Source organism: Coregonus lavaretus (assembly GCF_964263955.1).
Source record: "Coregonus lavaretus genome assembly, contig: HAP1_SCAFFOLD_404, whole genome shotgun sequence".
Lineage (NCBI taxonomy): Eukaryota > Metazoa > Chordata > Actinopteri > Salmoniformes > Salmonidae > Coregonus > Coregonus lavaretus.
In genome coordinates this window covers 272,370-293,243 of record NW_028160743.1, presented here as the reverse complement: position 1 = coordinate 293,243, position 20,874 = coordinate 272,370, and the positions used below count along the sequence as shown (strand labels likewise).

At 47.3% G+C, this 20,874-nt stretch overlaps 1 protein-coding gene across 1 annotated transcript in view; it reads right to left on the bottom strand.

Moving 5' to 3' along the window:
* The window catches only part of LOC311121494 (solute carrier family 4 member 11-like), a gene marked incomplete at both ends in the record, with an annotated part of 170,904 nt that overhangs the window by 69,751 nt on the left and 80,279 nt on the right, over positions 1-20,874 (bottom strand). Inside the window, one exon of the mRNA XM_084195976.1 lies at positions 10,177-10,386. Coding sequence (XP_084052102.1) covers positions 10,177-10,386 — 210 coding nt within the window. The remainder of the gene's footprint in view (positions 1-10,176; positions 10,387-20,874) is intronic.

The following is a 20,874-nucleotide window of genomic DNA, read 5'->3' as shown; positions in this document are numbered from 1 at the left end:
GTTACCCATGGCTCCGCCGGCACAACCCTCAGCTCGACTGGGTGACCGGGGTGATCAGGGAGTGGGGAGAGGACTGCCACCGAACCTGCCTGCTTGCTGCCGCACTACCCCCTCGGCCAGTACCTACTAACTCCGCTCCTGACCTCTCCAATGTCCCAGAATGCTACCATGGTCTCAGAGAGGTGTTTGACAAAGCAAGAGCCACATCTCTGCCCCCTCACCGACCGTACGACTGTGCCATCGACCTCCTCCCTGGAACAGCCCCTCCAAAGGGTCGTCTTTATTCGTTGTCTGCTCCTGAAAGAAAGTCCATGGAGGACTACATCAATGGCTCTCTGTCCGCAGGATTAATCCGTTCATCTTCATCTCCTGCTGGTGCTGGCTTCTTCTTTGTGGGGAAGAAGGACGGATCTCTTCGCCCCTGCATCGACTACAGGGGACTCAACGACATCACAGTGAAAAACCGTTACCCTCTGCCTCTGCTCACCTCTGCTTTTGAGTTGCTCCAGGGAGCCACTGTTTTTACCAAGTTGGATCTCAGAAACGCTTACCACCTAGTGCGGATCCGGGAGGGAGATGAATGGAAAACCGCATTCAATACACCAACAGGCCACTACGAGTATCTGGTTATGCCTTTTGGCCTCACCAATGCTCCTGCTGTGTTCCAGGCTCTAGTGAATGATGTACTGCGGGACATGTTAAACAAGTTTGTCTTCGTTTACCTGGATGACATCTTAATCTACTCCAGAAACCTGTCTGAACACACCCGCCATGTCCAGCAAGTCCTTCATCGTCTTCTGGAGAATTCCCTCTACGCCAAGGCAGAGAAATGTGAGTTTCACGTCAAGACAGTGGCCTTCCTGGGGTACATAGTGGCAGAGGGAAGTATCCAAATGGATCCTGCCAAAGTATCAGCAGTCACTTCATGGCCAGTTCCGGAGAACAGAAAGAAGCTGCAACAGTTTCTGGGGTTTGCTAACTTCTATAGAAAGTTTATCCGGAACTACAGTACCGTTGCTGCCCCTCTCACTGCTCTAACCAGCACCAAGCAACCCTTCACCTGGACCCCAGCAGCCGACAAAGCCTTCAGTACCCTCAAGGTGAGGTTCACCTCCGCTCCCATCCTCCAGATGCCTGATGTGGACCGGCAATTCATTGTGGAGGTGGACGCCTCGGATGTGGGAGTTGGTGCTGTGATTTCTCAGTGGGCTGCGGAGGATAGGAAGCTCCATCCCTGTGCCTTTTTCTCACGTCGGTTGTCCCCCTCTGAGTGCAATTACGACATAGGGAACCGTGAGCTGCTGGCTGTGAAGCTTGCCTTGGAGGAGTGGCGTCACTGGCTGGAGGGGTCCACCATTCCATTTCTCGTTTGGACCGATCATAAGAACTTGGAGTACATCCGCACGGCCAAACGGTTGAACTCCAGGCAGTCCCGCTGGGCCCTGTTCTTCACCAGGTTTAATTTCACTCTGTCATACCGGCCTGGATCACGCAACACCAAGCCAGACGCCCTCTCCCGTCAATTCCAGAAGGATGACACCCCCTCCAAGGACCCTGTGTCGATTCTGCCAAGTCCCTGCATCGTTGCAGCTCTGACCTGGGCTGTTGAGGAACAGGTGCTGGAGGCTCTCCGTAACCAGCCAGGTCCCAGCACTTGCCCAGCTGACCGCCTTTTTGTCCCCGAAGACCTGAGGTCCCAGGTCGTTCAGTGGGGACATGACTCCCGCCTAGCTTGTCACCCTGGCTCCACCCGCACTTACAACCTGCTCGCCCAGAGGTTCTGGTGGCCCTCTCTGAGGAAGGATGTACGGGAATTCGTCCAAGCCTGCCCCATCTGCAACCAACACAAGTCGTCCTGCCAGCCCCCAGCCGGATTGCTGCAGCCCCTGCCTGTGCCCAGACGTCCCTGGTCTCACATCGCCCTTGACTTTGTCACGGGGCTGCCCCCTTCAAGTGGCATGACCGTCATTCTCACCATAGTTGACCGTTTCAGCAAGATGGCACACTTCATTCCCCTCCCCAAGCTCCCAACCGCCAAGGAGACCGCCCAGGTGGTCCTGGAACACGTCTTCCGGATCCACGGACTGCCTAAGGATGTAGTTTCTGACCGTGGTCCACAATTCTCCTCCGCTTTTTGGAAGGAGTTCTGTCACCTGCTGGGAGCCACAGTCAGTCTGACTTCCGGATTCCATCCCCAATCCAATGGGCAGTCAGAGCGGGCTAATCAGGAGCTCGAGAAGGCACTGCGATGCATGACTTCACGCAACCCCCACTCCTGGTCGCAGCAATTGACATGGGTGGAGTACGCACACAATTCTCTGACCTGCTCTGCCATCGGTATGTCCCCTTTCCAATGTGTTTATGGATACCAGCCTCCTCTATTTGCCAGCCAGGAAGAGGAGGTTACTTGCCCATCTGCACTTGCTTTTGCCCGTCGATGTCGCCGCACCTGGTCACAAGCCCGAGCCACACTCCTCAGATCCGTTGCCAGCTACACTACCGGGGCCAACCGTCGGAGAATTCCTGCTCCCACCTACCATGTTGGTCAAAGGGTGTGGTTGTCATCGAAGAACCTGCCACTCAGGGTGGAGTCGCAGAAGCTGGCACCTCGGTTCATTGGCCCATTCCCTATCATAAGAGTGATTAGCCCAACTGCTGTCCGGCTCCAACTGCCTAATTCCCTGAGGGTGCACCCCACTTTCCATGTGTCTAAGATTAAGCCCATCCATGAGAGTCCGCTGGTCCCTGCTGCGCCTTGTCCTCCTCCTCCACGGCTCGTCGATGGTGGTCTGGTTTACACCGTCCGCCGCCTGCTTCGGTCCAGACGGAGGGGTAGGGGTCTCCAGTACCTCATTGACTGGGAGGGCTATGGACCTGAGGAAAGGACCTGGGTGCCAGCTAGTCGGATTGTGGATAGGACTCTCATCACCGCTTTCCACCAACAGCATCCTGATCAACCTGCAATCCGTAGGGGCCGCCCTAGAGGGGTCCCTAACCGTCCTGCCCGCTCGGCTTCCTGTCCTGTGCCTGATCCTGTCTCGGGACCCGTCCCATCTCCCGACCACGGCCCTCCGGCTTCCTCCGAGGATGAGGACGTTCACTCGGACCGTTCGGAGGAGTTCTAGCCCTCCTCCGGCTCCCCTCCTCCCGCCCGGCGTGGTGTTGCTCTTGGGACTTCTGGGGCCGTCCCTTGGGGGGGGGGTTCTGTCATGAGCCTCTCACTCCACCGGGTTACCACCTTATTTTCTTCCACTCTGCTCACCACTCTCTCTACTCAGCCTAACTAGCTCCACCTGTCCCTGCTCTGCTCTGCTCTAATTACTCTGCCAGCTGCGCTGCATTACCCACTACCTCTCCCAGTATTTAAGGCCCTGTCTTTCAGCTCTCCGGTGTCAGATCGTCTGCAAAGCTCACACCCGGAACCTGTTTGCTCGCGCTTCTGGCTCACCCTGGTTTTGTGACCCCGGACCTGCCTGATTTTTGGATACTCATCTGCCCCAGGAGATCCAGACCTGCTTCTGCCATTACGACTCCTGACTACTCTTCAATCCCGGTAACTCTGACCAGCCTTCTGCCTTGCTACTACGTATTTTGGATTTCCCTTGAACTGTACTGCTGCCTTGTTTCATTCCGCCCTGTTGTGTCTGTGTCTCCCCCCCCCCAGGACTTCTGGACCACCCACCACCGGCTTCATAGGACGCATCGCTGCCACTGGGGGGGGCACAGACCCAGCACATTGGACGGGATCCCTGTTACCCCTGGAGCCTTCATTCACTCCCTACTTCCCTTTTCCCTTAAGTTTAATAAACTTTCTGGTGTGACGCAATTGTGGTCCTCTGGTCGTCTGTCTGAACCGTGACATCACCAGGGTACCTATGACTGCATTATGGACCTCACCAGGGTACCTATGACTGCACTATGGACCTCACCAGGGTACCTATGACTGGACTATGGACCTTTAGTTTTTCTACAAATGTTGGGCTATATGTTTAGATTTTTAGGCTGTATGATGCGACTCTAAAGATTATTTTTTAAAAGTATCTTGAAAGGCATGAGCTCTGCTTTGTTTTTTGTGCAGGCTGTACACACTTCATCAGTCTCTCATTCACAGTTTGACAAGCACCTGATAAAGCCTAGAATTTCATGGTGGCATCCCCTTTGTGTGGCCGTAATATCCCCTAAAAAAATCCATGCCTTTTGCGGCCAGTGGTCATTGTGCCCTTCTCCCTGAGTGCTGCGTTGTGTCCTTCTCCCTGAGTGCTGCGTTGTGTCCTTCTCCCTGAGTGCTGCGTTGTGTCCTTCTCCCTGAGTGCTGCGTTGTGTCCTTCTCCCTGAGTGCTGCGTTGTGTCCTTCTCCCTGAGTGCTGCGTTGTGTCCTTCTCCCTGAGTGCTGCGTTGTGTCCTTCTCCCTGAGTGCTGCGTTGTGTCCTTCTCCCTGAGTGCTGCGTTGTGTCCTTCTCCCTGAGTGCTGCGTTGTGTCCTTCTCCCTGAGTGCTGCGTTGTGTCCTTCTCCCTGAGTGCAGCGTTGTGTTCTTCTCCGAGTGCTGCGTGCGTCCTTATCCAATTACGAGGTTGAAGATATTGGAAGAACTGTCCACATGTACTTTTTGTCAGCCAACAAGATGAGTAGGCCTAACGAACAGCAAAAGCACTAGCCTATGTCAATCTACTATCCCCCGTAGTACAAAAGTTGACCTATTCTATTCTGTGCGAGGAATACATTTTCCAAACATAGTCTGGGACAGTTGTGGGATGCGATATTTATATATTTATAATTAATATAACCACAGGCATTCAGAAAACCTTTTTTACGCAATGTGGCAGACGCAACAGATCAGAACGTTTAGCTTAAAATGTTGGTAAACTATTAGGCTATTTCTTCACATTATCAATGCAGCAATGCGCACATGTCAGTAGGCTATAAGCGGGAATGTTCCATTAGCAGGAAAACACATTTTTCTAAATGCGATTATGCATGTAATGCTGTTATTATAAAAGTGCATTTTTATGGTGAAAATGATCTTCCCCAAACTTGAAACTCACGCGCTGCTTATGTATGCCAGTTAGGCTCTACACCCGTTGTAAAGCAGATTAATGTGCTTCATTTTAAGAAGTTATATGGCCACTTTAGTTGTGATACAAACCTTATCAAAACATATAGGCCTATGGGCTAGGCCACAGGTGTGCGAATATGATTTGAAAAAGAAACAAAAAAAGGCATTGCTTCTTGCCTTACGCTGGACATCATTCAAAAGTGATATATAATTAACAAGCGATAGGCTAATATTGTCACCCATCAGACTATTCTTGATTTAATCTTGTCTTTACATATACTAAATAATATGTGTGAAATTTGTTTTGATTTAGAATGGACCATTATCATACACCTGTCTCGAAACAGGGAAAACATACATGTCATCTATGCACTTAAATAGCGAAACGGAGGACGCTTTTCCCGTGGTTCATTTTCATGCCAGTCAGGTAGGCTATACTCCTGTTGTAAAGATAACATTCCTAATATTAAGCACATTGCTTAAGAAATACATTTAGTAGGCCTAGCCTATAGAAAGCTGATGGGATCCTCCTCTTTTTTAATAGAGGCCATCACTCTGTTTTCTCACGCAATTGCATAGCCTATAGAGATGTTGCGCAACATGAGCTCATTAGCTCTCATGAAGTGTTTGATTAGATTTTCGATGACATTTGCATTGATGTCAGAGTGATTAGAGGGACAATAGAGTGCTGAGTACCAGGCAGTTAGCAAGTTTGGTAGGCTACTAATGACCATCAGCAGCATCAGAGCTTGGAGAAGCCTAGTTACCGTGACTAAACGGTCACGTGGAATTTGACTGCCTTCATGACTCGTGACCACCGGTGTGGTGGAAATACGGTCACCACAACAGCCCTATCTGAAGGTATGAAAGATGCCCTATCTGAAGGTATGAAAGATGCCCTATCTGAAGGTATGAAAGATGCCCTATCTGAAGGTATGAAAGATGCCCTATCTGAAGGTATGAAAGATGCCCTATCTGAAGGTATGAAATATATATTTTGTTGTGGTCCAACATTAGTTTAGGTTGGGGAGGAAGGGGACGTCAGTCTGTCTGTCTGTCCGTCTGTCTGTCTGTCTGTCTGTCTGTCTGTGGATAAACACCTAACGAGGAACACAAGAGAGTCTAGAGTGTCGCTGCCAGGAGTAGAATGGCCGGCGAGAGAGAGAAAGAGAGAGAGAGGGGGAGAGAGAGAGAGAGAGAGAGAGAGAGGGGGAGAGAGAGAGAGAGAGAGAGAGAGAGAGAGAGAGAGAGAGAGAGAGAGAGAGAGAGAGAGAGAGAGACGGGTAGAGAGAGAGAGAGAGAGAGAGAGAGAGAGAGAGAGAGAGACAGAGACAGAGACAGAGACAGAGACAGAGAGACGGGTAGAGAGAGAGAGAGAGAGAGACAGAGAGACGGGTAGAGAGAGAGAGAGAGAGAGAGTGAGAGGGGTAGAGAGAGAGAGAGAGAGAGAGAGAGAGAGAGAGAGAGAGAGAGAGAGAGAGAGAGAGAGAGAGAAAGAGAGAGAGAGAGGGGGAAAAAATATATCAATTTAAGAATTATTATTATTATAGCTCTAGCTATCAGAGGCCATGTTTAGATTTGACAATTCATGCTGCTTTAGTTTACTCATCATAGAGTTCTGATCATGGAATTCCAAACACGTCATGCATCTACACCTACATTTAAATGTGTCTACCGTGTCCACAGTGTGTCCGGATTCCCTTTTCCTGCGCTATATTCAGATGCCAGTAGTATGCATTCTAAAAACAGTGGAATAGAAAGGAAAAAAAATGATAATAACAACAACTGATGGTAGTAGCTAACTACTGTAGCTAACTAGCCAGCTAACCTCTGAAGCTATCTAGCCAGTTAACTACTGTAGCTAACTAGCCAGCTAACATCTGTAGCTAACTAGCCAGCTAACCTCTGAAGCTATCTAGCCAGCTAACCTCTGTAGCTAACTAGCCAGCTAACCTCTGAAGCTATCTAGCCAGCTAACTACTGTAGCTAACTAGCCAGCTAACCTCTGTAGCTAACTAGACAGCTAACCTCTGTAGCTAACTAGACAGCTAACCTCCGTAGCTAACTAGCCAGCTAACCTCCGTAGCTAACTAGCCAGCTAACCTCCGTAGCTAACTAGCCAGCTAACCACTGTTGCTAACTAGCCAGCTAACCTCTGTAGCTAACTAGCTAGCTAACCCCTGTAGCTAACTAGCAGCTAACCTTTGTAGCTAACTAGCCAGCTAACCATTGTAGCTAACTAGCCAGCTAACCACTGCAGCTAACTAGCCAGCTAACCACTGCAGCTAACTAGCCAGCTAACCTCTGTTGCTAGCCAGCAAGCTAACCACTGTAACTAACTAGCCAACTAACCTCTGTAGTTAACTAGCTAGCTAACCTCTGTAGCTAGCCAGCAAGCTAGCAAGTAACGCTAAACGGATTGTGTTGGGATTAGTTTTCTTATTAATTTGATCTGTATGTGATGAATAGCTTAGAAGGAATGCATTAATGATAAGCATAGGTTTGTACTATACTGATATAAATTGTTTCACATAACAGGCTGTGATTCATGTGAGGAACGTTAGGGGCTAGGATGAGATAAAACTTGTATTTCTTATAGATAAGACTTGTATTTCTCACAGATACGAACACTGCCTCTTTGTTGTCTGTGAACCGTCCTTGAACGTAGTACAGTGGAATGGTGTCTTTTGGGTGCTAACTCCACAGGTTATTATGATAGCAACTTATGCCTGGGAACGGTGGAGCGCCAAGGGCATGGGACCAGCCCGTGCGCCAACGGATTGGCTGAGTAAGTCTAAACCACGCTCAGTCTCTACTCTGATTGGCCAGCAGGGAGTGGGAAATATCTCTGTCAGAGTATTTGAAGAAGAACCTGTAACAATGGATTAGTTCTCTGTCTGCCCTGCGTGGTTTTTCAGTGAGCCCGTATACGAACCAACATACTTATCATACATACATTTTGCATATAATAAATTTAGCTTGGATTGAAGATCTCTTGATTCTTATTCCAATACCAGATTTGAATTACGCAATTTCTAACAATTGCAAACGGGTTAGCATAACTCTTGCGAAATAAAAGATATTAGCTAGCTGGCCAGCATTTATGAGGCCAGCAAACACGTTCCTCACACGCTAGGAACGTGTTTCCTCCAACATTATAATGAAAGATGCCTCTCGGTCCCAATACACAGGTTTTCTGGAGACTTGTGGGAGGAGTGCTGAGGACATCTGTATGTTCTTTCTGTAGCCTGATTGCATCCAGACTGAGTTGAAATCTGCACACAATGCATCCCTGACCATCTCCTGAAGTGGTCAACCAGATCTGAACACAATCAGACCACAAAGCGACTTTTATGCCCATCTTTTCAATGCGATCTTTGTATTCTGATAGCAGAAGTCGCATGTAAGTGTCAAGTTTAGACACAACCAGTGAGCTATCAGAGGGTAACAAAGAAAGCCTTGGCTGAGAATTAAGATGGAGTAGAGCCCTCCTAATACGTACAGTAGCCTGCTGAGCCCAGACAGAGAGATAACCAAGCCCTCCTAATACGTACAGTAGCCTGCTGACCCCAGACAGAGAGATAACCAAGCCCTCCTAATACGTACAGTAGCCTGCTGACCCCAGACAGAGAGATGACCAAGCCCTCCTAATACGTACAGTAGCCTGCTGAGCCCAGACAGAGAGATAACCAAGCCCTCCTAATACGTACAGTAGCCTGCTGACCCCAGACAGAGAGATAACCAAGCCCTCCTAATACGTACAGTAGCCTGCTGACCCCAGACAGAGAGATACCCAAGCCCTCCTAATACGTACAGTAGCCTGCTGACCCCAGACAGAGAGATAACCAAGCCCTCCTAATACGTACAGTAGCCTGCTGAGCCCAGACAGAGAGATGACCAAGCCCTCCTAATACGTACAGTAGCCTGCTGAGCCCAGACAGAGAGATAACCAAGCCCTCCTAATACGTACAGTAGCCTGCTGACCCCAGACAGAGAGATGACCAAGCCCTCCTAATACGTACAGTAGCCTGCTGAGCCCAGACAGAGAGATAACCAAGCCCTCCTAATACGTACAGTAGCCTGCTGAGCCCAGACAGAGAGATAACCAAGCCCTCCTAATACGTACAGTAGCCTGCTGAGCCCAGACAGAGAGATAACCAAGCCCTCCTAATACGTACAGTAGCCTGCTGAGCCCAGACAGAGAGATAACCAAGCCCTCCTAATACGTACAGTAGCCTGCTGACCCCAGACAGAGAGATAACCAAGCCCTCCTAATACGTACAGTAGCCTGCTGACCCCAGACAGAGAGATAACCAAGCCCTCCTAATACGTACAGTAGCCTGCTGAGCTCAGACAGAGAGATGACCAAGCCCTCCAAATACGTACAGTAGCCTGCTGAGCCCAGACAGAGAGATAACCAAGCCCTCCTAATACATACAGTAGCCTGCTGACCCCAGACAGAGAGATAACCAAGCCCTCCTAATACGTACAGTAGCCTGCTGAGCCCAGACAGAGAGATGACCAAGCCCTCCTAATACGTACAGTAGCCTGCTGAGCCCAGACAGAGAGATAACCAAGCCCTCCTAATACGTACAGTAGCCTGCTGACCCCAGACAGAGAGATAACCAAGCCCTCCTAATACGTACAGTAGCCTGCTGACCCCAGACAGAGAGATAACCAAGCCCTCCTAATACGTACAGTAGCCTGCTGACCCCAGACAGAGAGATAACCAAGCCCTCATTATACGTACAGTAGCCTGCTGAGCCCAGACAGAGAGATGACCAAGCCCTCCTAATACGTACAGTAGCCTGCTGAGCCCAGACAGAGAGATAACCAAGCCCTCCTAATACGTACAGTAGCCTGCTGAGCCCTCTACATCACAGCATTACTGTGTATGAGTCACACAGGTTAGGAGTGCTTTTTTTCTTGCTTGTTACATTTAATGAATTCAATATCTAAGCCCTCACACACAGACACACACACACACACACACACACACACACACACACACACACACCTTAGCTGACCATCGATGTGGATGATGAGGAATGGGGGTAGGGGTGGGCTCATGCCACTTCATGTGCCCAGCTGGGACACCTGTGTTGGGTGTTGGGAGCCTCACCTTGAGTGGTTTGTGGGAGCGTGGGTCAGTCTCCTCCTCCTCCACTGCAGCAGGTTGCTGATTGGCTGCTGTGAGCTGGTGTCGTTGGAACACCAGGGCTTCTTTAAACTCCTCCTGGGTCTTGGTCTCCAGGAGCTTCTGTCTGAACGAGATGTCTGAGAATAACGTCCCAAATGTCCTGCCGAGCTCCATCGCTGTCTTCGTACTCTTCTGTGCAGAGGAGAGGAGATAGAGAGAGCATTATGACTGGCCAAACCAAAAAGAAGAACAAGTTTATTGATGAGCGTATTAGAAGAAGAAGGAGGAGGAATTGAAGGAGGAAGAGGAAGAAGGAGGAGGAGGAAGAGGAAGAAGGAGGAGGAGGAGACGGAGGAGGAGGAGGCAGAGGAAGAGGAAGAAGGAGGAGGGGGAGGAAGAGAAGGAGGAGACGGAGGAGGAGGACGAGGAGAAGGAGGAAGAGGAGGAGGAAGAGGAGGAGGAGAAGGAGGAAGGGGGGAGGAGGAGGAAGAGGAGGAGAAGGAGGAGACGGGGGAGGAAGAGGAGGAGGAGGATGAGGAAGAGGAGGAGGAGAAGGAGGAAGAGGAGGAGGAAGAGGAAGAAGGAGGAAGAGGAGGAGGAGGAGGAGGAGGAAGAGGAGGAGGAGAAGGAGAAGGAGGAAGAGGAGAAGGAGGAAGAGGAGGAGGAGACGGAGGACGAGGACGAGGAGTAGAAGGAAGAGGAGGAGAAGAAGGAAGTGGAGGAGGAGGAAGAGGAAGAAGGGGGAGGAGGAGGGTTGTGGGTTCGATTCCCACGGGGGGCCAGTATGAAAAATAAATAAATAATGTATGCACTCACTAACTGTAAGTTGCTCTTGATAAGAGCGTCTGCTAAATGACTCACTAACTGTAAGTTGCTCTTGATAAGAGCGTCTGCTAAATGACTCACTAACTGTAAATTGCTCTTGATAAGAGCGTCTGCTAAATGACTCACTAACTGTAAGTTGCTCTTGATAAGAGCGTCTGCTAAATGACTCACTAACTGTAAGTTGCTCTTGATAAGAGTGTCTGCTAAATGACTCACTAACTGTAAGTTGCTCTTGATAAGAGCGTCTGCTAAATGACTCACTAACTGTAAGTTGCTCTTGATAAGAGCGTCTGCTAAATGACTCACTAACTGTAAGTTGCTCTTGATAAGAGTGTCTGCTAAATGACTCACTAACTGTAAGTTGCTCTTGATAAGAGCGTCTGCTAAATGACTCACTAACTGTAAGTTGCTCTTGATAAGAGCGTCTGCTAAATGACTCACTAACTGTAAGTTGCTCTTGATAAGAGCGTCTGCTAAATGACTCACTAACTGTAAGTTGCTCTTGATAAGAGCATCTGCTAAATGACTCACTAACTGTAAGTTGCTCTTGATAAGAGCGTCTGCTAAATGACTCACTAACTGTAAGTTGCTCTTGATAAGAGCGTCTGCTAAATGACTCACTAACTGTAAGTTGCTCTTGATAAGAGCGTCTGCTAAATGACTCACTAACTGTAAGTTGCTCTTGATAAGAGCGTCTGCTAAATGACTCACTAACTGTAAGTTGCTCTTGATAAGAGCGTCTGCTAAATGACTCACTAACTGTAAGTTGCTCTTGATAAGAGCTTCTGCTAAATGACTCACTAACTGTAAGTTGCTCTTGATAAGAGCGTCTGCTAAATGACTCACTAACTGTAAGTAGCTCTTGATAAGAGCGTCTGCTAAATGACTCACTAACTGTAAGTTGCTCTTGATAAGAGCGTCTGCTAAATGACTCACTAACTGTAAGTTGCTCTTGATAAGAGCGTCTGCTAAATGACTCACTAACTGTAAGTTGCTCTTGATAAGAGCGTCTGCTAAATGACTCACTAACTGTAAGTTGCTCTTGATAAGAGCGTCTGCTAAATGACTCACTAACTGTAAGTTGCTCTTGATGAGAGCGTCTGCTAAATGACTCACTAACTGTAAGTTGCTCTTGATAAGAGCGTCTGCTAAATGACTCACTAACTGTAAGTTGCTCTTGATAAGAGCGTCTGCTAAATGACTCACTAACTGTAAGTTGCTCTTGATAAGAGCGTCTGCTAAATGACTCACTAACTGTAAGTTGCTCTTGATGAGAGCGTCTGCTAAATGACTCACTAACTGTAAGTTGCTCTTGATAAGAGCGTCTGCTAAATGACTCACTAACTGTAAGTTGCTCTTGATAAGAGCGTCTGCTAAATGACTCACTAACTGTAAGTTGCTCTTGATAAGAGCGTCTGCTAAATGACTCACTAACTGTAAGTTGCTCTTGATAAGAGCGTCTGCTAAATGACTCACTAACTGTAAGTTGCTCTTGATGAGAGCGTCTGCTAAATGACTCACTAACTGTAAGTTGCTCTTGATAAGAGCGTCTGCTAAATGACTCACTAACTGTAAGTTGCTCTTGATAAGAGCGTCTGCTAAATGACTCACTAACTGTAAGTTGCTCTTGATGAGAGCGTCTGCTAAATGACTCACTAACTGTAAGTTGCTCTTGATAAGAGCGTCTGCTAAATGACTCACTAACTGTAAGTTGCTCTTGATAAGAGCGTCTGCTAAATGACTCACTAACTGTAAGTTGCTCTTGATAAGAGCGTCTGCTAAATGACTCACTAACTGTAAGTTGCTCTTGATAAGAGCGTCTGCTAAATGACTCACTAACTGTAAGTTGCTCTTGATGAGAGCGTCTGCTAAATGACTCACTAACTGTAAGTTGCTCTTGATAAGAGCGTCTGCTAAATGACTCACTAACTGTAAGTTGCTCTTGATAAGAGCGTCTGCTAAATGACTCACTAACTGTAAGTTGCTCTTGATAAGAGCGTCTGCTAAATGACTCACTAACTGTAAGTGGCTCTGGATAAGAGCGTCTGCTAAATGACTCACTAACTGTAAGTTGCTCTTGATAAGAGCGTCTGCTAAATGACTCACTAACTGTAAGTTGCTCTTGATAAGAGCGTCTGCTAAATGACTCACTAACTGTAAGTTGCTCTTGATGAGAGCGTCTGCTAAATGACTCACTAACTGTAAGTTGCTCTTGATAAGAGCGTCTGCTAAATGACTCACTAACTGTAAGTTGCTCTTGATAAGAGCGTCTGCTAAATGACTCACTAACTGTAAGTGGCTCTGGATAAGAGCGTCTGCTAAATGACTCACTAACTGTAAGTTGCTCTTGATAAGAGCGTCTGCTAAATGACTCACTAACTGTAAGTTGCTCTTGATAAGAGCGTCTGCTAAATGACTCACTAACTGTAAGTTGCTCTTGATGAGAGCGTCTGCTAAATGACTCACTAACTGTAAGTTGCTCTTGATAAGAGTGTCTGCTAAATGACTCACTAACTGTAAGTTGCTCTTGATAAGAGCGTCTGCTAAATGACTCACTAACTGTAAGTTGCTCTTGATGAGAGCGTCTGCTAAATGACTAAACTGTAGGTTGTAGCCACCTCATGATGAGTGTCTTGTGAATGGAATATGAATGACAGTCATCTGCTGTAATAGAAAACATTAGCATCCTCCCTCATCTTAAACGACACCGACCGCCACTGGTGCACATGTGAAATTATTTGCTGTATTCCTAAACAAAAGCACCAATGCATGAACAATTGTAAAGGATGAATTGCATGAAGAAATATTTGTGGAAATATATCCATGACCAGATATAAAAATGTAATGTGTTGATTGTATCAGATACTGGGCCCTTATGCGCATGCCTTAACACATGAATCAATCTGTCTTCTCTTTATGCTTGGGGTCCACAGTCAGCACACAGCTTCGGGGCTTTGTGTGAGCAAACCCCACAAACAAATCGGTTGCATTGGGCACAGTTTTCATGGGCCTTGTCTCGTGTGCACCTGACGACTTGACATTATTACTTTTTTTTCCAGAGTAGAAGCTGTGTTACATGGGGACGCACTGCCTCCTCGGCTGCCTCCTCGGCTGCCTCCTTGACGGCCTGCTTGACGGCCTCCTTGACGGCCTCCTTGACGGCCTGCTTGACGGCATCCTTGACGGCCTGCTTGACGGCCTCCTTGCCGGCCTGCTTGACGGCCTGCTTGACGGCTTTAGCTGCTTTCTTGGCATTCATGTGGTTCTCACGAAGCTCACATCCAGATCTATGATGAAATCTCTCCAGCTGACTGTCTTGTCAAGGCATTGCTTGTACAACACATGCACGTTGATATCAGCCATGTCGATCACGTTGTAGAACACCTCAACAGGCCAGCGGCGAGAACCTCCTTTTACAGAGTACAGTCTGGACATCTGGTGGAGTGCATCCACACCAACCTACTGCATTAAATACAATAGAAAAGGTTTGAATGATATAGAATAATAATACTAATAGTTATAACAATAAAATGAATGTAATATAATATTTGGTGTTTGGCAGATGAAAGGCTATCTGGACAAGGCAGAGATGTAGTATACCTTGGTGTCATATCGTCTGTCACCGTCTTCGGTTTCTTCTTCTGGTCGCCGGTGGCAACAGTGGGATGCATGGTGCTGAGGATGAAACACTTTTATTTATTTGACATCTGAGTGTTGCTTTACCACTCTCCATCACACCGTGAGTGTTGCTTTACCACTCTCCATCACACCGTGAGTGTTGCTTTACCACTCTCCATCACACCGTGAGTGTTGCTTTACCAGTCTCCATCACACCGTGAGTGTTGCTTTACCACTCTCCATCACACCGTGAGTGTTGCTTTACCACTCTCCATCACACCGTGAGTGTTGCTTTACCACTCTCCATCACACCGTGAGTGTTGCTTTACCACTCTCCATCACCCCGTCAGTGTTGCTTTACCACTCTCCATCACACCGTGAGTGTTGCTTTACCACTCTCCATCACACCGTGAGTGTTGCTTTACCACTCTCCATCACACCGTGAGTGTTGCTTTACCACTCTCCATCACACCGTGAGTGTTGCTTTACACCTCTCCATCACACCGTGAGTGTTGCTTTACCACTCTCCATCACACCGTGAGTGTTGCTTTACCACTCTCCATCACACCGTGAGTGTTGCTTTACCACTCTCCATCACACCGTGAGTGTTGCTTTACCACTCTCCATCACACCGTGAGTGTTGCTTTACCACTCTCCATCACACCTTGAGTGTTGATTTACCACTTTCCATCACACCGTGAGTGTTGCTTTACCACTCTCCATCACACCGTGAGTGTTGCTTTACCAGTCTCCATCACACCGTGAGTGTTGCTTTACCACTCTCCATCACACCGTGAGTGTTGCTTTACCACTCTCCATTACACCGTGAGTGTTGCTTTACCACTCTCCATCACACCGTGAGTGTTGCTTTACCTCTCACCATCACACTGTGAGTGTTGCTTTACCTCTCACCATCACACTGTGAGTGTTGCTTTACCTCTCTCCATCACTGATGTGGAGTACAGCTCCGCTGGTGTGTTGTTTTGCGCATAGAGGGGGAGTTCCCGCCTTTGTTTGTTCACTGTTGCTAGCAGGCTAGTCTTCTTTGTTCACTGTTCCTAGCAGGCTAGTCTTCTTTGTTCACTGTTCCTAGCAGGCTAGTCTTCTTTGTTCACTGTTCCTAGCAGGCTAGTCTTTGTTTGTTCACTGTTCCTAGCAGGCTAGTCTTCTTTGTTCACTGTTCCTAGCAGGCTAGTCTTCTTTGTTCACTGTTCCTAGCAGGCTAGTCTTCTTTGTTCACTGTTCCTAGCAGGCTAGTCTTTGTTTGTTCACTGTTCCTAGCAGGCTAGTCTTCTTTGTTCACTGTTCCTAGCAGGCTAGTCTTCTTTGTTCACTGTTCCTAGCAGGCTAGTCTTCTTTGTTCACTGTTCCTAGCAGGCTAGTCTTTGTTTGTTCAGTGTTCCTAGCAGGCTAGTCTTCTTTGTTCACTGTTCCTAGCAGGCTAGTCTTCTTTGTTCACTGTTCCTAGCAGGCTAGTCTTCTTTGTTCACTGTTCCTAGCAGGCTAGTCTTTGTTTGTTCACTGTTCCTAGCAGGCTAGTCTTCTTTGTTCACTGTTCCTAGCAGGCTAGTCTTCTTTGTTCACTGTTCCTAGCAGGCTAGTCTTCTTTGTTCACTGTTCCTAGCAGGCTAGTCTTCTTTGTTCACTGTTCCTAGCAGGCTAGTTTTTGTTTGTTCACTGTTCCTAGCAGGCTAGTCTTCTTTGTTCACTGTTCCTAGCAGGCTAGTCTTTGTTTGTTCACTGTTCCTAGCAGGCTAGTCTTCTTTGTTCACTGTTCCTAGCAGGCTAGTCTTTGTTTGTTCACTGTTCCTAGCAGGCTAGTCTTCTTTGTTCACTGTTCCTAGCAGGCTAGTCTTTGTTTGTTCACTGTTCCTAGCAGGCTAGTCTTCTTTGTTCACTGTTCCTAGCAGGCTAGTCTTCTTTGTTCACTGTTCCTAGCAGGCTAGTCTTTGTTTGTTCACTGTTTCTAGCAGGCTAGTCTTCTTTGTTCACTGTTCCTAGCAGGCTAGTCTTTGTTTGTTCACTGTTCCTAGCAGGCTAGTCTTCTTTGTTCACTGTTCCTAGCAGGCTAGTCTTTGTTTGTTCACTGTTCCTAGCAGGCTAGTCTTCTTTGTTCACTGTTCCTAGCAGGCTAGTCTTCTTTGTTCACTGTTCCTAGCAGGCTAGTCTTCTTTGTTCACTGTTCCTAGCAGGCTAGTCTTCTTTGTTCACTGTTCCTAGCAGGCTAGTCTTTGTTTGTTCACTGTTCCTAGCAGGCTAGTCTTTGTTTGTTCACTGTTCCTAGCAGGCTAGTCTTCTTTGTTCACTGTTCCTAGCAGGCTAGTCTTTGTTTGTTCACTGTTCCTAGCAGGCTAGTCTTCTTTGTTCACTGTTCCTAGCAGGCTAGTCTTTGTTTGTTCACTGTTCCTAGCAGGCTAGTCTTTGTTTGTTCACTGTTCCTAGCAGGCTAGTCTTCTTTGTTCACTGTTCCTAGCAGGCTAGTCTTTGTTTGTTCACTGTTCCTAGCAGGCTAGTCTTCTTTGTTCACTGTTCCTAGCAGGCTAGTCTTCTTTGTTCACTGTTCCTAGCAGGCTAGTCTTCTTTGTTCACTGTTCCTAGCAGGCTAGTCTTTGTTTGTTCACTGTTCCTAGCAGGCTAGTCTTCTTTGTTCACTGTTCCTAGCAGGCTAGTCTTCTTTGTTCACTGTTCCTAGCAGGCTAGTATTCTTTGTTCACTGTTACTAGCAGGCTAGTCTTTGTTTGTTCACTGTTCCTAGCAGGCTAGTCTTCTTTGTTCACTGTTCCTAGCAGGCTAGTCTTTGTTTGTTCACTGTTCCTAGCAGGCTAGTCTTCTTTGTTCACTGTTCCTAGCAGGCTAGTCTTCTTTGTTCACTGTTCCTAGCAGGCTAGTCTTTGTTCGTTCACTGTTCCTAGCAGGCTAGTCTTCTTTGTTCACTGTTCCTAGCAGGCTGGTCTTCTTTGTTCACTGTTCCTAGCAGGCTAGTCTTCTTTGTTCACTGTTCCTAGCAGGCTAGTCTTCTTTGTTCACTGTTCCTAGCAGGCTAGTCTTCTTTGTTCACTGTTCCTAGCAGGCTAGTCTTCTTTGTTCACTGTTCCTAGCAGGCTAGTCTTCTTTGTTCACTGTTCCTAGCAGGCTAGTCTTCTTTGTTCACTGTTCCTAGCAGGCTAGTCTTTGTTTGTTCACTGTTTCTAGCAGGCTAGTCTTCTTTGTTCACTGTTCCTAGCAGGCTAGTCTTTGTTTGTTCACTGTTCCTAGCAGGCTAGTCTTATTTGTTCACTGTTCCTAGCAGGCTAGTCTTCTTTGTTCACTGTTCCTAGCAGGCTAGTCTTCTTTGCTCATTGTTCCTAGCAGGCTAGTCTTCTTTGTTCACTGTTCCTAGCAGGCTAGTCTTCTTTGTTCACTGTTCCTAGCAGGCTAGTCTTCTTTGTTCACTGTTCCTAGCAGGCTAGTCTTCTTTGTTCACTGTTCCTAGCAGGCTAGTCTTCTTTGTTCACTGTTCCTAGCAGGCTAGTCTTCTTTGTTCACTGTTCCTAGCAGGCTAGTCTTCTTTGTTCACTGTTCCTAGCAGGCTAGTCTTCTTTGTTCACTGTTCCTAGCAGGCTAGTCTTCTTTGCGATCAACTTGTCTGCAGGGAAATTGATGTGGAGAAGTTGTCCATTGTCATATTTCCAACTGCTCTCACAGTCACACGTCAGAATTAGAAATTCATCCATGTTTCTCAAACATCAAAATTCGAAATTGTTGCAAACATCAAATTTTGAAATGTTTAAGGTTAAGTTTAGGCATTAACTTCAAAATCTTAAGGTTAGGCAATAATTCTGAATGGTTAAGGTAAGGGTTAAGGTTTGGGATAGACTTTAACCAAAAATCTCAAAAACAACTTTCCATAGCTGGATTCAAACTTGCAACCTTTGAAATCAGAGGCAGAATCTTAAACCCATCCACCATCCCCTAGCAAAACCGAAACCTATTGGAAGATAACAGCGCTCACTGTTGCCCCTAGTGGCCGGTTTCCACGTCATCTCCCGACGTCCTCAGACATGGATGGACGTCCAATACTGACCTGTATCACAGGTGAACTGGCTGCTCATTTTTGCCTTTGCCCATGTAAGGCTCAAATCAAATTACATTTTATTGGTCAACAGTACAGTAGCATCTAACAATTCATAACAATACCCACAAATCTAAAAAGTAAAAGAATGGAATTAAGAAATATATTATTATTAGGACGAGCAATGTCGGAGTGGCATTGACTAAAATACAGTAGAATAGAATACAGTATATACATATGAGATGAGTAAAGCAGTATGTAAACATTATTAAAGTGACTAGTGTTCCATTATTAAAGTGGCCAGTGATTCCAAGTCTATGTATATGGGGCAGCAGCCTCTAAGGTGCAGGGTTGCGTAACCGGGTGGAAGCTGCCTAGTGATGGCTATTTAACAGTCTGATGGCCTTGAGATAGAAGCTGTTTTTCATTCTCTCTGTCCCAGCTTTGATGCACCTGTACTGACCTCGTCTTCTGGATGATAACGGGGTGAACAGGCAGTGGCTCGGGTGGTTGATGTCCTTGATTGTCTTTTTGGCTTTCCTGTGACATCGGGTGCTGTAGGTGTCCTGGAGGGCAGGCAGTGTGCCCCCGGTGATGCTTTGGACTGACCGCACCACCCGCTGGAGAGCCCTGCGCACCACCATCTCAAAGCCACAGTCTCAGACAGTCGCTCACCCACTGGCCTGGTTTCATTTTTCCCCTGATATGGAAAGCCACTAAGGAAAGTACTTGGTTTCGACATCGGCGGCTAACCAAAACTTAATTCCAAATTTGTCCGGTTTGTTGGCCATGTATTGGGTAAAATGGCACTAAGCCTTGGTTGTGAACAGTTGCTCTCCAACAGTTATGTTCTCTTCTGGCTTGTAACAAGCAATGTCTGAGACGGCGGTGAACTAGTCTGTCTGCACGCGTATTGGTCTTGTCACCTTATCATCAAACGCAGGTGTTGATAGTCTCTCTGAGACAGGTGTTGATAATCTCTCTGTTGCATGGTCTCTCTGACCCCTATCAGACGGAAATGAGTCCACATCCATGCTCTTTCTGCCATATGCCCCGAGGACCAGTGGAGGCTGCTGAGGGGAGGATGGCTTATAATAATGGCTGGAACGGAGTAAATGGAACGGCATCAAACACGTTTGATGTACTTGATACCATTCCACCTATTCCGCTCCAGCAATTACCAAGATCCCGTCCTCCCCAATTAAGGTGCCACCAACCCCCTGTGCCGAGGACATAGAAGAGTGCAATAAATGTTTAGAGTTCATACATAGACATGTCCCACGCACTGTTTCCTTTTCTGTGCTAATGAGCGACAGTACAATCTCTGATGTGCTGCAACATAACATCTGTCACATAAACAACAACAAAAATGTTGAGTGCGCTGGCAATTTGTCTCTGGAAGAATATTCTGGTAGTGTGAAGTGTAGGGCCTGCTCTCTCTGGGAGAATATTCTGGTAGTGTGAAGTGTAGGGCCTGCTCTCTCTGGGAGAATATTCTGGTAGTGTGAAGTGTAGGGCCTGCTCTCTCTGGGAGAATATTCTGGTAGTGCGAAGTGTAGGGCCTGCTCTCTCTGGGAGAATATTCTGGTAGTGTGAAGTGTAGGGCCTGCTCTCTCTGGGAGAATATTCTGGTAGTGTGAAGTGTAGGGCCTGCTCTCTCTGGGAGAATATTCTGGTAGTGTGAAGTGTAGGGCCTGCTCTCTCTGGGAGAATATTCTGGTAGTGTGAAGTGTAGGGCCTGCTCTCTCTGGGAGAATATTCTGGTAGTGTGAAGTGTAGGGCCTGCTCTCTCTGGGAGAATATTCTGGTAGTGTGAAGTGTAGGGCCTGCTCTCTCTGGGAGAATATTCTGGTAGTGTGAAGTGTAGGGCCTGCTCTCTCTGGGAGAATATTCTGGTAGTGCGAAGTGTAGGGCCTGCTCTCTCTGGGAGAATATTCTGGGCCTTTCTGTTGTGCTCTCGTCACTCTTTTCTACCCAAACCGTGCCATCCCTGCCAGACTCCTGTCTCACCGTGGCAGTTGGGATCACCGTCTCAGTTGGCCCTGTTATGGTTTTTCTGCGGCGAGGCTCAGGCATCGGAGGCAGAGGCTCGAAGTCAACATCAGAATCAGATGATTTCAAGCTCAATATCTGATCTTCCATCCAACTCCAGCTCATCTAAATTCTGCAGCATTTGCAATGCTGTC